The sequence below is a fragment of the Gastrolobium bilobum genome, unplaced genomic scaffold (assembly GCF_033153095.1).
Source record: "Gastrolobium bilobum isolate Gb01-03AN ecotype WA unplaced genomic scaffold, APGP_CSIRO_Gbil_v1 utg1885, whole genome shotgun sequence".
In the NCBI taxonomy this organism is placed as follows: Eukaryota; Viridiplantae; Streptophyta; class Magnoliopsida; order Fabales; family Fabaceae; genus Gastrolobium; species Gastrolobium bilobum.
The window spans coordinates 390,776-412,161 of NW_026899589.1; the positions used below are offsets into that span (position 1 = coordinate 390,776).

The window sequence follows — 21,386 nt, forward strand, 5'->3', positions numbered from 1 at the left end:
TGTTTCAAGAGCTTAACTAAGCCAGTAAACAACAGTTTGCTTGATTTTAGTTTTTGGCCATCATGATTTATTTGCGGTAATAGTATGTCTTCTCTAAAGTTTGACAAACTTACATAAGCTTCTTCTTTTTCAATTTAATTATTTTATGGATAGAGGGGGTCAAAACAAATCCAGAAGACAAGCAACAAGGAAAGATGACACCTGATCCTAATGGAAGAAAGTGGTGTCACGCTTGATCCTTTGACCATCCTTTGTGAGAGAGCCAGAGCATTTTGTGAGCCGCTTTTTAAATCAAGTATATTCCAAGTATATTTTCTAGCAATAGTTAAGGTAGTGAAAATATCGCCTTATTTCAAGTTCAGGATGTTATGCTACATGCGAATCATCAACATAACTCAACTCAACACCGTTTTTGCGGAAAAATTTACAAAATTTGAAGAAGAAAAATTGTTTAAACTTAGAGGTGGTTTTTTTTTTTTTTACCACACATTGTAGAGTAGTGATATTATTTAACATTTTCATCTTTAAGTATTTTATGGTAAGTGAAATAGAATGAAATAATACTCCATGTCATTATTTGAATATTTAATGATGAAATATATTTTTCCTATTTTATTATTTGAAACTTTTAGTTGGAGTGAATGAAATAAAAATACTTATATTTATTATTTCTAAAATGCCCTTATTGTCGCATCAAATATGCAGTAACCTGATTTCTGAAATCATAATTTAAAATCATTGCAGGAATCTTGAATTTGCTTAAAAGCATACAAAATAATATGCTTCCATCTTAAACACCGCACAAATAAAAATCAAATATACAAAGAGGGGACAATGCGCAAGAAACACCGATAAAGCAGCAATCACTCAGATGGGACATGATTGGACTATATGGAAGCTACAACGACCACAAATTTAGTAAGAAAGAATAAATATAATAAGCATCATGAGGGTGCCTCGTGTGGTGATAGAGTTCGTTAAAGTGATCCAGATGTAGAACTAAAGGCCCTGCCAGTGACTCCTGTTGCAGAAGCTGGACACTTCACTGAAAAATTTTAATTGCTAAAAGTGATTTGGATGAAGTTAACCCCGCGGCTTGTGTAGGCGAGGTCTGTTGCAGAAAACCCGACCGTTGGCCCTCACAAATGCTGCTATACCAACACTAATGCTTGCCCACATTAGCGAAAAGAAGAAGTGCCGAAAATCATATCGAACTGTTGAAACAATGAATAAAAGATTAATGCTTAAAAGCCATAAATTCCACACCATACGTGACATAGTTCATTAATCTAGCACTTGTAGAGAGTCATTGGCCTAACCGTATACAAGCAAAGTCTCCGTATATATCCAGTTAACCAAGACCATAGAAAAACTTCCTTAGATGCTGATCGAACTTTATAACAACTTAATAATTTAATGAGTACAGGCATACGTCTTTATATAACTGTGCAAACATGCCTGGAAAGAGGTAAAGGGCAGAAATTCTCAAAAAAATTCCCGTCACATTTTTGCTTTAAATATCTATAAACCCTGGGCAATCCAAGTAGGCAAAAAGACATCCCACCACTTTAAATTGCTTCTGACCACTTTGAATTGCTTCTGATTAAGCCCACTGGTTTATTTGAAAGATTTATACCTACCTAAACAAAGACATGTTTAACCTTCATAATATAATGGAAAGTAACGAAGAAGTCTAAAGTCTGAATTTTATTTCTGATGCCTCCGTCTGGTTGGAGTACGAAGAAGTAAAATGAGAGGGTTGATGGAAATAGGAAGCACGAATAAATGACTCCTCAATTTTATTGGTGGAACAGGAACATAAGGACGGGAAAAATGGGAACTACGTTGCCTCATGGTCTGCAATTTCAATCTTAATAACAATGAGAAAATGAAGGGAAGAAAAGAAAGATTTAACTACTACTGTTTTTCATGGGTCCACCAATAGATCACCTCCTCTTTGAATTTTCTAATCATTTCATAGTCTTCCCTTTGCTGTCCTTTATTTACCCCTTCCCCCATCCAAAAATATAAAACCTCCCCTTGCAAAAAAACCTAGGGGTAAATCACAATCCTGATTCATTAGAGGTTTGCATCTGGGTTGTATGGACTCGTGCCAAACATATACTAAGTGCCCTGTCCCTGAACACATTTGTTAAGTGACTATAATATACTCTACAGCAGTCATACCCCTCCTCTATATGAGAAAAGATCTATTTAATCCTCGTTAAGCCCCTTACGATCACGGCATATTGTTCTTTGACATTCTCGGGGAATCATGGTATATACTCAGTTTCTGCCCCAAACCGATTTGGAAAGATTTGTTTGACAGATCATGTTTGGTGGGACCCAAACCTGAATATATCAAACAGTTGTCACTTACTCTTGGTCCAATGTATAAACGATTTGATAAGTCACTTCCACCTAGGAATATAATCCCTATATCACAGTAGCTTTGTCAAGCATCCCTTGCTCTTAAATGATGTGAAACATTGTGGTAGTCTAAATTGATGGAGCACAGATAAAGGATAAACGGAAAGTGAAATAGGTTTTATCTTAAAGGGAAGGAGTATGAAATAGAAAAATTCATATGTAGTTATTAATTAGGATTATGGTCTATAATTAAAACAGGATAATGGATGTCAAGTGAAGGTTTTCCATTCTCGCTGCATTAACTAATAAGATTAAATTAGCTAGCCTATTCAAGATTCCAGAGTGTACCTCAGTTCTCAGCTTTGTGGTATTCCCTCCTATCCCTCTTTTCTCTCCCCCTTATTCTAAATCTCTCTAGACTTCCCCCTTATTCTCTATTTTCCCAGATTCTCTTCTCCCTTCTCTCCATTCTCTCTGCCTAATGTTGTTACTGCTCCAACTATAAAAAAGGTGAGACTGGGTTTGAAACGACAGGCCTCTAAAAGTAGTAGGTAGATTATATTCTTATATTATACGAACACACTTGTGTGTGCGTGCACGTGCCCATGTGAATGACAAATTAATCCTTAGTTTAGCCTTCAAGGTACTTGGTATCCTTTAAGCTTAACAAACAAAAGTCAACTCACCTTGCCTCAAGGACATGGTTGCAAAAAGGAATCCAGTCAAAACCAGACCCAAAGCCAGAGGAAATGACTGCAAAGATAAATGAAGTAATATTAATATCAATTTACATTAAATGCAGATGACTTTCTTAAGCATTCTATTAATGAACTACACACCAGTAAAACATGAATACAAAAAAATCACATTAAATCTTCAACACAGGAGGCAATGCTTTGATGTATTTTCTGGCAACATACTGACTTATACATTTCCTTGATCGCATAAATCTGGTTGCTCATTTGAATAACAAAGGCAGTTTTTTTAGTTCTCAGTAAATAAAGCATGAACCACTTGGTTTCATTGTGGCCCATTGTAACCCATCACTTTTATGTAGGGCTAGGATCAACATTTTGTAAACCTTGGAAGGAAAAATGTCTCGCAAAGCACTAAACAAAAAACGAAAAAATAAATAAGTACATATTTATCTTTTTTCTTGAGACATGGGTCAAGGGGAACCTTGGCACAACGGTTGGTGTTGTTGCCATGCAACCCAAAGGTCCCAGGTTTGATTCATGTAATCAGCCTCTTGCAAATGTAAGGCAAAGCTGCCTACTATAAACACACATAATGGGTCCAAGCCTTCTGTGGACCCTACGCATAGCGCGAGCTTTATAACACCACGTTGCCCTTTTTTATGAGACAGGCCGTATCCACAAAAAACAGATTTCAATTATTTAAAATATATTTGTAAATTGTGAGCTTTCTAAAATCTATTCTTCAACCGAAATCGTTGCCTCAAACTTCATTATGGTAAAGGCTTCCATGTAAATTGTACTCACAGCTATAGCTTCAAGGCCTCCTTTCTGAGAAGCAGCAGCAGTATCTCGGCTGACAGAAACTATATAATGTCCTTGCAGAAGATCAATTGCATCCTTCATATAATCAAAACATCACAAACAGCTTAAATCAGTTACAAATAACCTAATAAATTCTTTAAATTTACAAACTTAAAAAAGATAATAGACCCAGAAAAGCTTAAATCATAGTTTAACTTGAGATCTGTTCAGCCGAGGTAAAAGACATTGAATAAATTATCCTAAGAATATGGTCCACGGTAAGATATGTACATGAAAAATCAGTATCTCCTACAGCATAATTACTATATAGAGCAGCATACACTCCATCATGAGTTATGACCACATACTAGACACTTAGGGGGTGTTTGGTTCAAGTGAAATTTTTTTTTACTAGGGAAATGTAATTACTAGGGATCTGCAGGGAAAGTGAGTTAGATAGGAAAGTTTTAAAAAAGTTGTTTGGTTGGACAAAATTTTACCAGAAAAATTGAGTAAAATTCTTGGATGTGTGTTTGGTTGAAAATAAAATATTGATGGGGAAAATTATTGAAATTAAAAAATTATCCTTTTAAAAATAACACTTTACAATCCAAAGTCGGGTAATATTGTCACCGTTTTGTAACACATTATTAACTTATCCGGTTTTGATTTGAAATACCACCTTCCAAGTTGCATCCAGGAACAGTGCTTTGTCGATTTTTTAACATGCAATTCAAGAAAGCTAGGCAACTGGCATTCATGGGTAAAAATCATGAGATCCGTGAACCAAACGTGGAGATCAGTTAAAGCCGGAATCACTTCGCCAGGAAAATTTTCAAAACTCCTCAAGGAAACACCCCCCTAAGGAATTCTACATTATAGCGAGAGTATCCATACAAATAATGAGAAATGAGCTCCACAAACCTGCTTTGTTCCATCACAAAAATTATTCAAATAATATCGTAGAAGAGCATTCACACCATCTTTTATTATCCCTTGAATTGTGCGGTGCCCACATCTGAATCCCACCAAAAAATTTAATTAAAGAAGGCACGAAGGTTAAATTCTAAATCATTATAGCAGCATATTTGAAACTTCAGAGATGTTGAATCTCATCAGAAAGTCACGCAGTGAAGTTATTCAACCTTAAGGTACAAAACAATTGCATAATTTCATTATAATTTTTTTGCTACTGCCAAGTTTTGTGATTCTAATTGAATATAACAGTTGCTGTAATTAAAGCAGGCAATAGACAAAAGAGCAACAGACTAACCTGGAAAAATCAAAATGCATAAAAATTTCACAATTCCCAGGTTCCTACTATGGTAAAATGAGAAACCATGAAGCAATAGATTAAATTCCAACCCTAATACTACTTTCAAGAGTCATACACTACTGGTTTGGACAATACAATTAGAGCCAGCATAGAAAATGAGCCATTCCAACGATGGCTTAAAATTATTCCAGGCCATTGTAATTTCAAAATAGAAAAAACCTTTATGAATTTCTTCATATACTTTATATGAGAGGAAGATGAAAAGCTTTGGAAAGATTCAAGGGAAAATACCTGACAAAGTCTCCTTTTAGAGCAGGAGTTCCAGAATATTGAACACTTATATCATCCCCATGATTAGCCCACACTGGTCATAGAGAATCAGTTAGAAATAGAATCTTGGTTTCAAGTGCTATGAAACAATGAATATTTGAATGTATCAAATGAAGATAACTTCATAATAAAGCAATATATATATATATATATAGGCTTAGGATCATTTTACATCAGTCTAAATTACACTCTCAATCTTGGCCATTGATCTCACACCTATCTAACGGCTCTAATTTTTTAGTTATGTGAGTGATTGGATACAAGTGGATTAATGGTCAAGAATGAGTGTAAAACTTCTTATTCTTATACCAATATAAAAATAACATGCCCCATTTATATATTTCAACGCAAATAATGTGAAAATTAATAATACACTTACAGATCTTAAAGTTTTCATCTAGATTTGGATGAGAACTAATGGTTTCTTCAGCACCAAAGACACCGAGTCTTCTGAGCTGGTATTCCAACATATTTCGGCCAATCATGCTCTGCAATTTTAACACTATTAAGCAGGAGCATGATGTCACAAACACAGAGAGGGACACAAAATATAGCTACGCAAAAAAAATTATGGTTATTACAGTTGTGGATGTGTACTTGTATACGTACATATGTCCAATGTGGAGAGCTCTTTTATTATTTTCCAAGCATTAAGTCCAGCATAGATAATGACAGAAGAATGGAGTGTTTTTGTAGAGGGGGAAAAAAAGAAATATTTACTATTCATCTGGTAAGGCACAGAACACTTGCCATGATAGAAATCAACTAACCTGAGTTACATTTGTACGGTCTAGACAATCAATACAATTGGTCCTAACAACTCCAAGTTGCTCCTTCATTTTCTCTCCCTTTTCATTCAACAGAAGATATCTAAGATTCCAACAGAGAATAGCATCTCGAGTCAATTTTTTTGAAAAAGAAAAAATGCTTTGGTTAGAATTGTACAAAATTTTATTAGAAAACAGTATTACATAGTTAAGGCCATTTTCAAGGAAAAATAGCTTCATATATTTGTTTCAGCCCATGACATTATGCTTGAAAATTTTCCAAGATAGTGTAGCAGATAGTTCCAAATTACGCAACATAACAAACATAGTATCATTAATTGTTGGAATTTGTTGAAAGATTAGCAGTTCATATAGCACCCTGCTTGGATGAATCCCATCAATGTAGTAACAATAGCATCATCTTCGTCCCAAACTAGTTGGGACCGGCAAAATTCAATGCAAGTGTGAATCAAATTAGTAACTAAATTCTTAAGAAAGCTCATATCTAATAGCTTAACCGATAAAAAATTCCATACCCATTTCTCTCAAGAAAATCTGAAATTTGATCATAAAGGATTGAGAGACGATCGAAATGAATGTGCCCACAGACATGATGAAAATCAAAGTGCAGATATCTACAGAAAAATAAATAAGTAGCATGGTTAACCAAAAAGAAGCCAAAAGAATGTACGTTTGTCAATTTAAAAGTTAGCTGAAAGAGACTTCTACCTTACTTCATCACTAGCCACATGCTGCATTGTACTTCCAAATTTTTCACACAGCCGCCCTTCTCCTCCATGCTGATAAAATACCAAGAATAAAAAAGATGACTCAAATATATTCATGCCGATATATACCAACTCCGTACACATTACCACACATTCTCAGGAACATTTACAGCACATATCCATTGTATTTTGGTTGGTACATATAGATTGCATGCATTCTTTACAGTTGTCTACAAAATTTACTATGCAATTACATACACTAGTATCATTGGGTAACATTGTCAATCATCATATAAGCATTCTCAGTTTGTTATGCAATGAAAGAATATTCACCTTGTTAACAAGATCAACAGCCAATACTGCTCCATATTTTTTTCTTAAATCTAAAATATGCCTCTCTAGGACTCTTGGCTGCATCTTAAGCAAAGAAATGGCAGTGAGATACACAGAGAACAATATATGTAAACCCAGAAATACAACAATCAACAAGCACTTACAGATTCCTCAAGTTTCAATAACTCAAACTTTGGTTTATATGTTAAGTCGACAATTTGCTGCCAGAGCAGTGGTATCGAACCACGAACCTGTAAAAGCTCAACCAAGATGGCTCCTAAGCGATATGAAATGAAATACATGTTTAATTGACACAATATTGGTGCTAAAAATACAATTATAGTTCATCCACAAAACTGAAAGCAAGCATTCTAGCTCCCCCTTGTTCTGGCTTTATCAAACAATCACATGTTTCCAGATCATACAATGGCATGAAACACCAATTTTCACTATAAACTAAGAGAGTAGCAGTGGTCTCCACGAGAATCCCGGTAATAGTATTTTACATTCGACTATCACAATTGCTACATTCAAATAAGTGTCCAGTTCAGCTAGTTAGATATCAATTGTTTATTAGTTATGCTGCTGTTAAGCTGCCTATAACTGCAAAAGGTTATGTTCAACATATTTCAAAACAATGACAATTCCTTAGGATTAGGACAACAACTCTGAATCAAGTTGTCAGAACCTTCCAATCTTGTACGGAAATCCCACCATATAATTGTTTCATGATGATAGAAAGCAATACCTGAACAAATGAAGCGGTATAACCATTAAACTGCATTATTTGCTCTGTTTCCACAAAATTCGCGACATACCCGTCAGGATCAGCTCCTCTTCTCCACATCCGAGTTCCTTTCAAGAAATGAAATTGTATTTGTATTATCAGCCAACCAATCAATAAAAGATGATGATAGCCTTCTTTAAGCAGCCACAAATGACAACCCCAAGTTTCCTCATACAAAAACTTTTTAGATTGTAGTCTATAGAGATAGTTATAAATATCAGATATAATAAATCAAACTATTAACATAAAAACAAACACACAAAAATTATGCATGTTGTGATATATTTTCCAACAGTGTTTTCCTCTGCCCAAGCTGTGTAGTTCTTCATAAATAAAACGATGGAAGATAAATGGGCACAATAAAGTTAAAGTATTGCTGTTTATTTCCTAAAAAGGATAATTATAGATGCAGCAGCCAGTTACACCTAGAACAAAATGCCTTTTGTTTCTCCTCCTCAATAATTGCTATTAATTATTTTTTTATTGGTTCATCCAAGGCATGAGGCCTGTTTAATCACCAATATTAAGTTCAACTAGTTGAGATACATTATTTACTCTCCATTGCTTATAATTGTTTGTTACCCACTAAAACACACCTTTCACACCTCAAATTAATCTAGTTCAGTTATACAAGGGCACCTTTCCATCATCTTTTCCTCTATTGTCAAATACCAAAATAGTCATCAATCTCTTAGGTGTCCTAGCCTAAACCATTAGTAAATAAAGCAAATATTATTTCTTTTCTAACGTCCAATTTTACCATTAAGTGCAACATAGATCAGCATACGCTCCTCAAAGACAACTATAAAGTAGTGCAAACAAATCTAGCAATCTTCCATGATTGCTTTCATCATCATCACCAAATTAACCACTGCATTAATTTCATGGCCTATAAGATATTGATTCTTACATATACACATTTTTGTGATGGATGGAAATAAATAGAAATTTATCCAAAAGCTTTAAATACCATTTCTTCTTGTGCATCTCCTGGCAATCAAAGTGATGTCAATAATATCTTTCCCAATGGCTGCTTGAAAGTGATGAAAGCCTAAGTATTTGTTAAGGATAGCCTTCAAAAGAAATGGTTACGTGATCACACAATAACTGTGCAAATAGTTAAATGAACCAAAAAAAAAAAATTGTGTATAACAACCATAAAATGATGATATAACATAGAGATAATCAGATAAGGATACTGCCTTGGACTACAGGGAGTAAGTATGGGTCAAGCTGGCAAGCACAAGATCACACACTTATTAGTTAGTAATATAAAAATACCAAGTATTGAAGAAATCGAACAGGCAAAAAAAATTGCCACAAACCTACCTTGTTATCTATGAGCACTTCTAACATATAATTGTTCCATAAAAATCGAGGCTCTGCCTGTGATCAAGCAATTGGTATCATAAGCAGAATTAATAGGGGAAACCAAAAACTGCAGAATGAATCAATTCAGAGTGGTGGACATTGTTTGTATAGACATCAGGAGTATCACACTATCACTCAGGAATAATATTAAGAACAAACTAATTTTTTTTTTCCTAGCATGGCATCAGCACTCAATATATATATAGGGCAGGATCCTTTGACACTGGTGTCAAATTTAAAATTTGACATCAAATCCTATTCGTTGATTTCCGCTAATCAATGGTTATCATTTTTGGGAATCAATAGTAATTAATAAGTTTGATTCCCAATAAATAATAACCTTTGATTGGCGGAAATCAAAGGTTAGGATTTGGAGTCAAATTGCAAAATTTGACGCTGGTGTCAAAGAATTCTATCCCTATATATATATATATATATATATATATATAGCAGGATTGTGGTAAAACAAAAGGCAATACATACCTGTCTCCAAAGAGGAAGCAATCTAGACTCATCACCCAGGTCATTCAATCGCTGTGCGCTGCAGAACAAAACATTAGCATTGTATCAATAGATACAATTTCACATTTTATTTTGAGTCTCAATATCTATCTATCTATCCCTACACACACACACACACATATATATATATATTGTTTTAATCTTATATTATTAGAAAAGTTTCCAAAATAATTTTCATTAGGAGTAGTAAGGAAACATGAAGAATTATTTATATAATATCAAAATGACTTAAATCTCCCAATTTATTAGCAGCCCCAATTTGTTAATGGCTATTTTCTAGAAAAGGTTTTGTCAGAATTCAGCACTCATTAGTCCCCGATTGTCAAACTCAACAGATCAGTTAAGCAATCATAATCCTCATTACAAAAATGTCATTTACATAAAGGAGTTGTATATGTGTGGCAGAAGCATACTTATTAATCTCAGATAGCGGCGCGTAGCGGCTAACCCTCCAAACTGCTATAGCGCTATAGCGGGTAGCGCTACAACGTTACTGTGCAAAGTGTACCTAAGTGATACACTAAATTGTACTCCACAAATATAAAACTTAAAATATGAAAATGTGACATAAAAAACAAATTTGAAGGATCAAACTCAAACAATAATTTAAATCATAAGCAAATTGAAGGAATTAAAGTCTCAAATAATGTAACACAACAAAATAAAGTAGCAAAATTAGTCAAAATTAGAACTGCCACGTAAGTGAAATGTCAAAATCAAAGAACTTAAGGAACTAATCATAATTGAAATCATAAACATCTAAATCTTCCATCTTCACTTTCACTTGTATCTAAGTTGTAAATCTCTTCCTTCTACGACGAGAACACTTGTGCAGAAATTACTATAGCGGCGCAACAGCGCTGCAATTCAGCCGCAATAGCGGCCGCTACATCCGCTACACTTCACCTGACAGTCGCGGCTGGCCGCTGCACCGTTACGCAACTCCGCTATAGCGCGCTAAAGCGGGGCTATTCACAAGTATGGGCATAAGCAACACTTGTGTACTTTCTTTTCCTACTACAGCATGCACTCAACTTCCATTAATAATTTGGCTGTTAAAATATCAAAGAATGATGCAATGCCATCATAAATGCAATGCTATCATAAACGCCATGCTAAAAGTTGTACATACTACAATAAATGAAAGAAGGGGAGGAGAGGGGGGGCTGCATTTTCTATAGGTTTACAGGTTGCATGATTGCACCTGCTAATCAAAGTGAGGATGTAAGGGCAGTTTCATCTCTGTAGATATTTATATATGTATGATTGTAAGGCAGGGAATTATAGAATCAAAATAGAACCATATCATGTTCCAGTCACAAATACAAATAAAAGACGGCTAAAAATATCCAAAGAAGTTCACCTCAGAGTTAAATTAGTTTCATATGAGAAGAACAGACCAGAGGTTTTCTCAGCAACATTTAGCAGCCCGAAAAATTCCATCTCAGTCTTCTTCTGCCAAATGTGGTACAACAATTATGAGTTCGAAACTTGTAGTGGACATATAATTAAATGTGAAGAACCAATTCACCCCAAAAGCTTAAGCTGTTGGGTGAGGCTACTATAATGGTTTTATATTTTTCTAACATTAAATAAGAAACAAGTGAAGTTGTAGCAAACATACCTGCTCAGCAGGGGTACTTTTAAGAGAAATATCACATGGAAAAACCTTCATGGATGAAATTTTGAAAATTGGATGCCCCAAGTAAGACCCAACACATTCACGCTCAGTTATAACCATCAAATATGATCCTAAGGGCATATTAAAATTTAGCAACATCAAAAAGATTGCTCAAATTGAAGTCTACTGTTGAAAAATAATGCATTATCTGTACTCTGAAGAGGAAGTCAGGTATGTAAACTAGATGTACAAAAACAGATACCAATATCAAAATCACAAGTAAAAGCAATTAAAAAAATGGGTAGTAGTGACCTGCTGCATAAGCCATAAAGATAAATGAACTAAAAGGAATTTATATAAATGTAAAATTGTAAAGCTAGCATGATCCTTGAATCCACTGCCTTCATGTTAAAAAATAAATAAAGAAAAGAAAAAACACTACATAATTTTATTCATTTTTTGCTTTCATTCATGTACCAAGATCAATCATCATCTATCACTAGTCGAATATCCCGATTCCCAACTATTACCTCTCTCCCCCAAAAATAAAAAACAAAAAATCCCTAATGTACTTACTTCGCATTATATCACAATCATATAAATAAGGATGAACACCGACAAAATCTTTCCAATGTCAGGAAATAAAAACTTAATGCATAATACAAACAGAGACATAGAATAATCACTTATATCTAAAATATCAATTAAAAAAATGGCCAAGTGTCTCTTAAGATTCCTCACCAGCCAAAAGCCTCAACATCCCAACTACACCAAAAATTGTAAAAATCTTAGGAACTCGAAGGGAGTTGCATTCTGGAACTTCATCTGTCAAAACAAGACAACGGAGGAGAAAAATACATCAAACGAATAAAAAAAGGGATCGACCATGGATAAGCGTTATCTATGCTAAGCAAAGCACCAAGACGAAGCAACGGAAGCAGCTAACCGATGAGCTTCATGGAGCCATCCATTCGACTAACAGCCAAAGAAGAACCAGAAGAGCCATCCGTTGGCTCAATCACATACTGATCCGGAAATTCCCAGAGTCGCATGCGTGTGTACAGCTTCTGCACAGAATCTGCTCTCTCCATCATTATTGAAACTCCACCTCACTGAAAACAACACAGACTATTCATTCAAATAAGCAAGAAATATTACATTAACGATCACTAGGAATCATCAAAGATTCAAATCTCAAATTATCGTTTCAGTTTTCTAGGGTTTCACAGATCAAGCGGAGAAGGAAGACTTAGTTCAAATCACGAAAAAAACTAGTTAAGTTTGATCTAATCTGAATTGAAGAACCAGTTTCCCGCTAAAACCGGGAAGTGAAGTTGGATTCTGGAATTTTCTCGCAATTTCTGAGCGAAGAAAATGAGAAATAAGTGTACCTAGTTCCCAGGATCGAAGAACAGAGTGAAGATTAAGATCCAAATTCGAATTCGCTTTGGGCTCTTAGCGCTTTAAGTGTGTGACTGCAACGACATGGGAATGATGCTGCAACATGTTAATATTCCTTTTTTCTTTTAAAGCTAAGGGCGTGTTTGGTTGCTTCGGTATGGAATAGGATTGCGATGGGCTAAATCCGAGTTCGGATTCGCGGTTTCCAAATACGGCTTTAGGTCGGAAACTTCGACCGGTTCCGCTGAAATGGTGCCGGGGCGAGTGTGCTATCTGTACACGTGGAGGTTTTTTAGAGGTCCGTGAGACCGCAGCCTACTACCATGGAGAAACCTATGACGTGGTCAATAAATGAGCACCTTTGAGATTATCATCCTCTCTGTTCGATCCGAATACATGAAGCTCGAATGCACAGTCCACTACTTTGGTGGCACCGTTTAATTTTTCTCTTTTGCAAACTTTACGCTTACAAAAGTAATTTTCAATTGATGATTTATTAAAATATGAATAAATTATGACTCAATTATGGAATTTTTAAATTTAGTTATTTTAGAGTCCTACGCAATTACATTATGAAAATTTTGTCATTGATAAATAATTCACACCATAACAAAAACCACAATATATAATAAGGATTTGTTTTGCAGGTTGGGTGAAAAATATAAATATAAAAGGCTTTTTTATAATAGATTACGGGTTTTATGAATATAATGTTACATGATATTTCTTTGTGTCATATTATAGACATATAAATATTGTAGATCCCATTGTATAGAATAGGGGAAATTAGAGTGGGTCCACACCTTTTTGAATGAGTAGGAAAAAGAAATTATGTCATATAATATGACACTTCTATTTCCCATAGATCAAACATCTTATCATTCACAAAGACATTAAAAAACTTAAATGTACTTGATCTGACCAGTCCAAGTTGAAGATGGGCCAAATTACACTCGGTTGAAAGTTGAAGACTTCGGGCCAAGAATTGAATCAAGTGGGCTTGAATCTGTATCTGTTATGTGTTTCTTCTTGTAAGTTACTGTTGAATGATCCTAGCGCAATGGAAGAGGCTGGGGGTACTTGCAATGACACTCCAACGCTCAAGTCAGTATCAATGCTAGGTTTATGTTATATTTAATTAGAATCAAATTCTCATACTTGGATTTGTACCATTCATGTTTATAACAAGCTTTGTGTTGTCTTTTGTAAGCGGTATACTTTCCTATTGGTTGTTGTGAGCTGCTGCCTTTCTGTCTCAGTTGGTGCCTTTCTAGCTATTTTCTTGGTAAGCAAGTCTATCTTACTCGTGTTGGCCCTTATATGCACGGTGGAACTTAGCTTATTACTAAGACTTTCCTTAGTCTTTAAGTTTATATAATGCGGCTTTACATGGGAGTCCGCGCAATGTTTGGTGTGTGTATTTCGCGCAATGGGATCATTGCGCCTTCAAGGGCCCTTTTTAGGCTCTAAACCTTATGGGCTTATATATTATCCAGATCAGTACTTAACACCTAAAATATTCATTAGTTTCAAATAATACTTAAATTCACATATCATAGGGGGGAAAGTAAACACCAATAATATCATAATGTTCTCACTAAATGGTAGTTTATTCTAATTTGCATTATTGTTAAGAACCTTAAGGTTACCACCCCAAAAGCTAGCTTAAAAGGTGGGAGTGCCCAAGGCCTTATAAACCTCACATTAGTTACCCATACAACCAATGTGGAACTATATTTCTCAACACGCTCCCTCACACGAGAGCCCACTGGGCTTGAAGGGTGGACAACATACAAGCCCACCTACATGTGGAAATTCCACTACAAAGATAGTGGGAGGCGGTGAGTTTTCGAACGCTCTGATACAATGTTAAGAACCTTGAGGTCACCACCCCAAAAGCTAGCTCAAAGGGTGGAGTGCCCAAGGCCTTATAAACCTCACATTAGGTGCCCATACAACCGATGTGGGACTATATTTCTCAATAATTATACTACATTTTTTGTAGACATTGGATGATAATTATATATTTTGTTGACGTTAATAAATGATTTTTCTGAGTTTGGATGATGGTGATGAAAAGGAAGCATGTCAGAAGAATGTGACAAGATGGAAAATGATAAGACAAACTACGCAACCCTGGTAACAGATGCAACGTCTCCTTTTTATTGCTGCAAATGGGGTAACGAGGTAAGAAAAAACCGTAAACTCCTTAATAGTTACAACATCACTGCCTTTGTCAATGGTCCCAACATGCTAACAGTTAAATAGTTGAAATTAAGGGATAATGTGCTTGGAACTAGAAGTGATGTATGGTCTTATGATACAACCATACAGATATTGAGAAGAAAGAAGTTGGATAGTTAGGTGGTTAGAAACAAGTTGTCCTATTGGACTATTTGTTAGTATTCAGCTGTTAGGTTATTATTAAGTAATCTTTAGCAATAAGGCATGCTTATATACCCCATATATATATATATATATATATATGCTCATTCATTCATACAAATTGTTGGGTTTCCTCCTTCAATACTAAGCCCAAACTCATTGAGGGGTTTCCTAAAACACTAAACCCTAGATTCCACCTCCTCTACATATTCATTAGTTATGGGTAGATGCTAGGTTAAAATATAACTTAAGAGACTCTTGAGTGACATTGAGAGATTTGTGAGTAAAGCTTTGATCTTTGCATTTGAGAGCACCTCTAGAGAAAGTTTGAGTGAAACATCTCTAGAGAAGTTTGATTATCACCACTGTTGGAGAGATTGAGTGAACCATCACTTTAGTGAAGGTTGATTCTTTGTACCCATTATTATCATAGTGGACGTTTGAACTGAACTAGGTCCCGTGGATTTTTACTTCTTCATATTGAGGAAGGTTTTCCTATGTTAAACATATTTGTGTGTGATTTTCTTTCTCTCTTTCTCCTTCGTATTTTTGCATTTTCTATTTCTGCTAGCCAAAGGCCGACCTGGTAAAGTTCATTCCAAGTTCGTATTGCCGAGATCCGAGATCCAGGATCTTGTTGATTGACTTCCGGAAGAAGGCTGTAGAGGGACTGACCCGTCCCAACCGAGTTGAGGGAACTAAGTTCCCAATACAAATCAGTAATCAAGTTTCCAACTCCTTTCTTCCCAATACCCTTATGCCCATATCATCTTATCATATAATTAATAGGAGAAAGGATATTGATATAAAGTTATGTATAGTATGTGATATAAAAAAGTGTGATACGATTTGATTAAACTATCAGGTGAATGTGTACTAAATATCTGATAAGGTCTTATAGTATTAGCTTATACTATCTTCTTTCCTTCTTATATCATACACGAAAATGCAACCTAATTTTCTAATTTTTTTGATAAATGTCAATTGGTATCCGAAGCCTTAACAGGCTCAATTAATCCAGTTTTGGATTTAAGTCTATCGATTCTCTCTAGGAGTTACTATTCCTAGGAATCGAATTCACTATCCTTTAAGTATGTCAAATCCGAGGGTCTAGCTTTTTTCCTAACTAGAGTGTTACTAAATATAGGAGCTAGATTAGGCAAAAGCGTTGTACTGCTAATTTTTTAGTAAAAATTTATTCGCTTCAAAGCACATTTGAAAAGTTTGGCCAAAGTAGAGTAGTCAAATGCGTCAATTGGCATGATGGATTCAGTCCCGTCAATAAACATGACGCGACTTGGTTTCATATCAACAACCTGGAGCAGCTTCATGCCACGTGGCATATTATACTTTAGTCCTGTAACATATGTGACAAGACTACTTGAGTCCCGTCAACATATGTGACAAGACTATCGCGTCAAATAAATTAACGCCACGTGGCTGATCGCAAAAAATAATAGATATATACTACTTATAATTAATATTTTATTATTTCATTACTACTTCATTATTTTCTTAATTATGGGGGCTATATTATAATTAATATTTAATCATTTCTATACTAATTCAAAGTTTCATAATTCAGTTTCCCAAAAAAAAATATCATAAATTATTTTTATTATTCAGCCTAAACACTAATTATAATTACTTAGTAATTATTGCATTACTAATTAATTTTTTTAGTTAATGGTTTTCTATCCTAGGTTAATATTTAATTAAAATAATAATTATATACTAATTATAATTAATATTTTATTATTTAATTACTACTTCATTATTTTCTTAATTACGTTTTCTAAATTATAATTAATATTTAATCATTTCTATTCTAATTCAAAGTTTCATAATTTAGTTTTCTAAAAAAAAAAATATTTGAAACTTCTATTCTATTATAACTAATTATAATTAATGATGAAGGTGAGATAGAATGATGAAAGCGCTACCTAAGAAGAAAAGAAGGCATAGCTTAAGGAACAACTTCTACCCAACATGAGCTAGCAGCAGCGAAAGATATTCTCTTGAAACTGAGTCCAGGAGCACAGAAAGAAAAGACTTGGATAATCTAGATTCTAGCCTAAAAGCAAAGTCCTACTTTTCCTCTTTCAATTCTTCAACCTAAACATATATAGCGAAGCTCTGCCCTTTAAGCAAGGAATGACCAGTAGTGGATGGCTATAAATAAAGAACCTTTGACGTACGTAGAGATCTTGCAAGAATATATATATATATATATATAAGGAAAAGTAAATCTTATGTTGTAAGAGAATTCAAATCTCATGTCATAGATACATTAAGTGTGGGACCCATCTATTTAAAAAAAATAAAAAACAAAAAAAATGAGTGGCACACATTTTTATGGTGTGTGTAGGAAGGGTTTGTTTTCTCATGCAACATGAGAAAAACAAACCCCATATATATATATATATATATATTCACAAGAGATAAAGTTATTTTTAATGAGCACAAAATAACATGGTTTTGGAATTGTAAGATTAAAAAATTAGACTGATAAAGATTAATATAACTCTTAATATATAAATTATAATTACAAAAATATTTTGATTTTCGCCACAAAACAATGTCGTGTTGAGCTCACCGGAAATAATTGATCTCTATTGACTTGAGAAATCCTTTACCCACTTAATGTGATCTCCTGTCTCGAAAGGATTAGTCTTCCACTGTCGGCCGGAGAATACTTTGGAAACCAAAAAAAGAAATCATATATATATATATATAGGGATAGAATCCGTTTACAATTTTTTTTTGCAATTACACTAATGTAGGACCGGTCGTACACTGTGTGATTAATGTAAGACCGGTCCTACATAATGTAATTTGTAAACAAAAAAGTTTGTAAATATAACCTGACTGTATATATCAAATTCAGGAACGAAAATTTTCCATCAAAATTGACCACACTTCTGTCGGAGTCATAATCATCGATGGACTTTTCCACCATAGCAAGTCCGTTGAAGATATCATCATCAGAAGCAATAATTCAACGGCCACAACAAAGTAACAATATCATAATATAATATTCAAATTTAAATAACATCCATAATCAATTTAAACATGAGGGGAGCCTCCTATTCTTCCTTCAACCATTGTGCCTCTTCATATTCTTCATCTCCATCGTCTTCATTATGTCATTCTCATCCATAGTTTCATCATCTTCATATATATATATAGTTAGCGTTGTGGTCCATCATCTCCTCATCCTCATCATTAAACAGTTTCTCGTAATCAGTAGATTCAGTATCCCCATACTATATCATGCTTTTATTTTTCGTCCAAATTCTGCTTCTTCAGTTTTCTAGTGTCGGCCTTTAAAGAAGCAGGGTTGTGCATAATATTGTCAATCCAATTTCTTCTCTTCTTCACCCTCACTGGTCTCATTTTCAGACAACACATCTTATTCTTATATGTCCTCTTCCTCGTCACTGTTGTACACAAAGCTGAGTCATGGTACTTAGGTCTCTTCATGATTTTTCAGAAGGTTTATTTGCTAGAGGGGGGAAGTGTTCAAAAAAAAAAAAAAAAAGTTTCGAGAAAGGGAATACCCAAAGGTCTTGATTAATGACCCTTGGGAAGTTTACATACACAGAGTGTAGGGGAAATGAAGGGTTCCATCGATTCAAGCATGGCAATTGTACCCACATACATTTCCATTAATTAAACGGTCATACATTTAATGCAACATTAATAGTGACGTTTCCCGCGCAAATAGAATTTATTACGCCGCATTCATTCGGGGACAATTGGTTCATTGCCTCAATTAAAATCTAGAACCCTAAATCCCAATTATTCAAATTTCAACATTTATATAATGCAAACATAACACTTAAGAGAGCACTAAAAAGAACAAAATAAAATTGACCAAAAAACATGCATTGAACAGTTACCGATCGATAATCCCTAATACAAAATGGGTTGAAACCATAATATAAACATTACATTTTTATTGTCAATGAAATCATCATCAGAAATAGGCCTTATGTGTATTTTGATGGTTTCACAGACGGGTCCAATCACTGATGCGAGTTAGTCAGAAAGGTCATTGAAAAAATTGTTAAGTGAGACGATACGCCACCAAATTTATCTTGGATAAACATTGGATAGCATTTTCATTTTTGGAAACACGGGAAGGAGGATGCATCGTGAATATTTATAGTAGCTAGTTAAACCCTTTTAGCTTGGTTGGTAACAATGGTAAAAATTATGTATCTTAATCTGTTAACAATAAGATTGTACACAACAAATCAAGAAACTTAAAAATAAAAATAATAACTAAACGCCAAAAATTATAAAATCGACAAGGTGCTTTTAAACATCACACCTATATATAATATAAGGGTTTTATTATTCTCCTTCAACATAAGATAAATATCTTATGTTGTAGAGATAAAATAGGTGGGTCCCACCATTACAAGAAAAAAGAAAAAAAAAGAAAAAAGTGAGGTGCGAAAATCGAAGTGAGAGAGTAGGAGAGAAGTAATCTTATGTAAAAGGAAAGTAATATTTCCCATAATATAAAACACATCCATTCTTGCCCAACAAAAGACAGGAAGAGATAAGAGAAACATAGGCAAAAAGAGATGAGGAGTACCATAGGGCAAGAGAGATAATAATAAATCTATTTTGTTAATAAAACTATAGAATTAGTGTTTATATAAGTACATGGAATTCGTTTTAGTCAAAACTACAGTTTTTTACAGAGAGAGAACAGTTACACAATAAAAAATCATAGTGAAAGAAATTGAGATATATTTTTTTTAGTTTAAATATTAAATAAAAAGGACGAATATTTTTTTCCTAAAAATGTATACGTATATCCTAACATCTTGGGCGCTAATATTCTCTTTTTTCATCTTCATCGGGATCCGGCAACTTATTCAAGTCCAAATCTAACTGATTGCCCTCGTCAAAAATGTCTCCTTCAGAAGGAGAGGCAGGAGCTTCGTTTCTCCCTTCAGCATGATCACAAGATTCGGCTTCTTCAATTGGTTTGTTCAAATCAAATACAAGCCGTCGAAGGGGTAATGCAGACCCTTTCTCCCTGCTCTTTTCCTTAGCAATACTACTCTCTTCACCATCACCTATCAATAACCACATAATAATTAAAATACACATTCATATATTACCAAACACAAACACAAAAACACACACGGTCATGTTAAGTACCAGTTTGGATGAGCTTTTATTTTTCTCTAAAAGCTTTTTTTTTTTCAAAAAAAAAAAGCACTTCTCATTTTAAGTTCGTTTGGATGTCTGCTTTTAAAAGAAACCAAAGTCACAAAAAAATTCGCTTTTTTTAGAAACTAAAAAATTTAGCTTCTAAAAAAAATAGAACTGAAAAGTCAAATATTTTTTTCAAAAATTAAATATTTTTATAAAAATATAAATAACTTTAACTTTTATATAAAACACTTTTAAAATAAGGAAAAGAACAAAATTATTTTTTTCAGAAGTCCAAACAAACCGGCTTAAGTGTGTTTTAGTTTTTAGTTTTTACCCTTATTAAGTGGCTCTCTGGTTGTGGATGGGGATTCAAAATGAGGAGGCTTGAAGAAACCTCGATAATTACGATCAGGGTGTTTACGCATGTGGCCAAACGCACCCTTCCATGTCAAGAACTCTCTATGGCAAATAGGGCAAGCGGGTGTTCCACTTGGAGGGTCTCTTACATCTGAAGGCTTTCTCTTTTTCCCACGTCCTTCACTCAAAACAGGCCCTTCCATCACCATTATTGAACCACCAACTTCCATAGCCACAGGGACCCCACTTTGGCTCACTTCGTCACCAAGGATATCACTACCAGCATTAAGTTCCTCTAGCACTTGCTGCGGGGTTTTCAGGTTTAATTCTGATCCCTCCTCCGTTGGATTAACTACTGTATCAACATCATCGGAGGGAGGAGGAGGTTGTTGAGGGGAAGAGGATGATGGAGACTTACGATCAGTGTTGGAATCCTCGGAATTATGTTTAGGGTTCTGCAT

General features: G+C 34.5%; 2 protein-coding genes across 5 annotated transcripts; both read right to left on the minus strand.

Moving 5' to 3' along the window:
* Nucleotides 1-744: 744 nt before the first annotated feature.
* LOC133291759 (phosphoinositide phosphatase SAC6) lies at nucleotides 745-20,483 on the minus strand. 4 transcript variants are annotated; one of them, XM_061490080.1, is made up of 21 exons: nucleotides 20,469-20,483; nucleotides 12,551-12,671; nucleotides 12,346-12,429; nucleotides 11,608-11,735; nucleotides 11,347-11,438; nucleotides 9,945-10,002; nucleotides 9,420-9,476; nucleotides 9,290-9,323; nucleotides 9,061-9,141; nucleotides 8,052-8,158; nucleotides 7,468-7,554; nucleotides 7,304-7,381; nucleotides 6,972-7,042; nucleotides 6,779-6,877; nucleotides 6,246-6,345; nucleotides 5,855-5,963; nucleotides 5,437-5,509; nucleotides 4,794-4,887; nucleotides 3,873-3,965; nucleotides 3,057-3,123; nucleotides 745-1,214 (listed from the first exon to the last, which is right to left on the minus strand). In XM_061490080.1, exons 1-21 carry the CDS (start codon nucleotides 20,481-20,483, stop codon nucleotides 1,084-1,086), a joined length of 1,779 nt encoding a protein of 592 aa, XP_061346064.1. In that variant the 3' UTR covers nucleotides 745-1,083. The 4 variants fall into 4 exon arrangements, with proteins under 4 accessions (XP_061346064.1, XP_061346061.1, XP_061346062.1 ...); XM_061490077.1 differs by lacking the exon at nucleotides 20,469-20,483 and adding an exon at nucleotides 12,996-13,395 and having other exon boundaries at nucleotides 7,304-7,387; nucleotides 12,551-12,716; XM_061490078.1 differs by lacking the exon at nucleotides 20,469-20,483 and adding an exon at nucleotides 12,996-13,395 and having other exon boundaries at nucleotides 7,304-7,387; nucleotides 12,551-12,732.
* A 408-nt stretch (nucleotides 20,484-20,891) lies between these two features.
* Nucleotides 20,892-21,386, minus strand: LOC133291734 (uncharacterized). The gene has a single exon (XM_061490044.1). It carries the CDS (start codon nucleotides 21,384-21,386, stop codon nucleotides 20,892-20,894), a length of 495 nt encoding a protein of 164 aa, XP_061346028.1.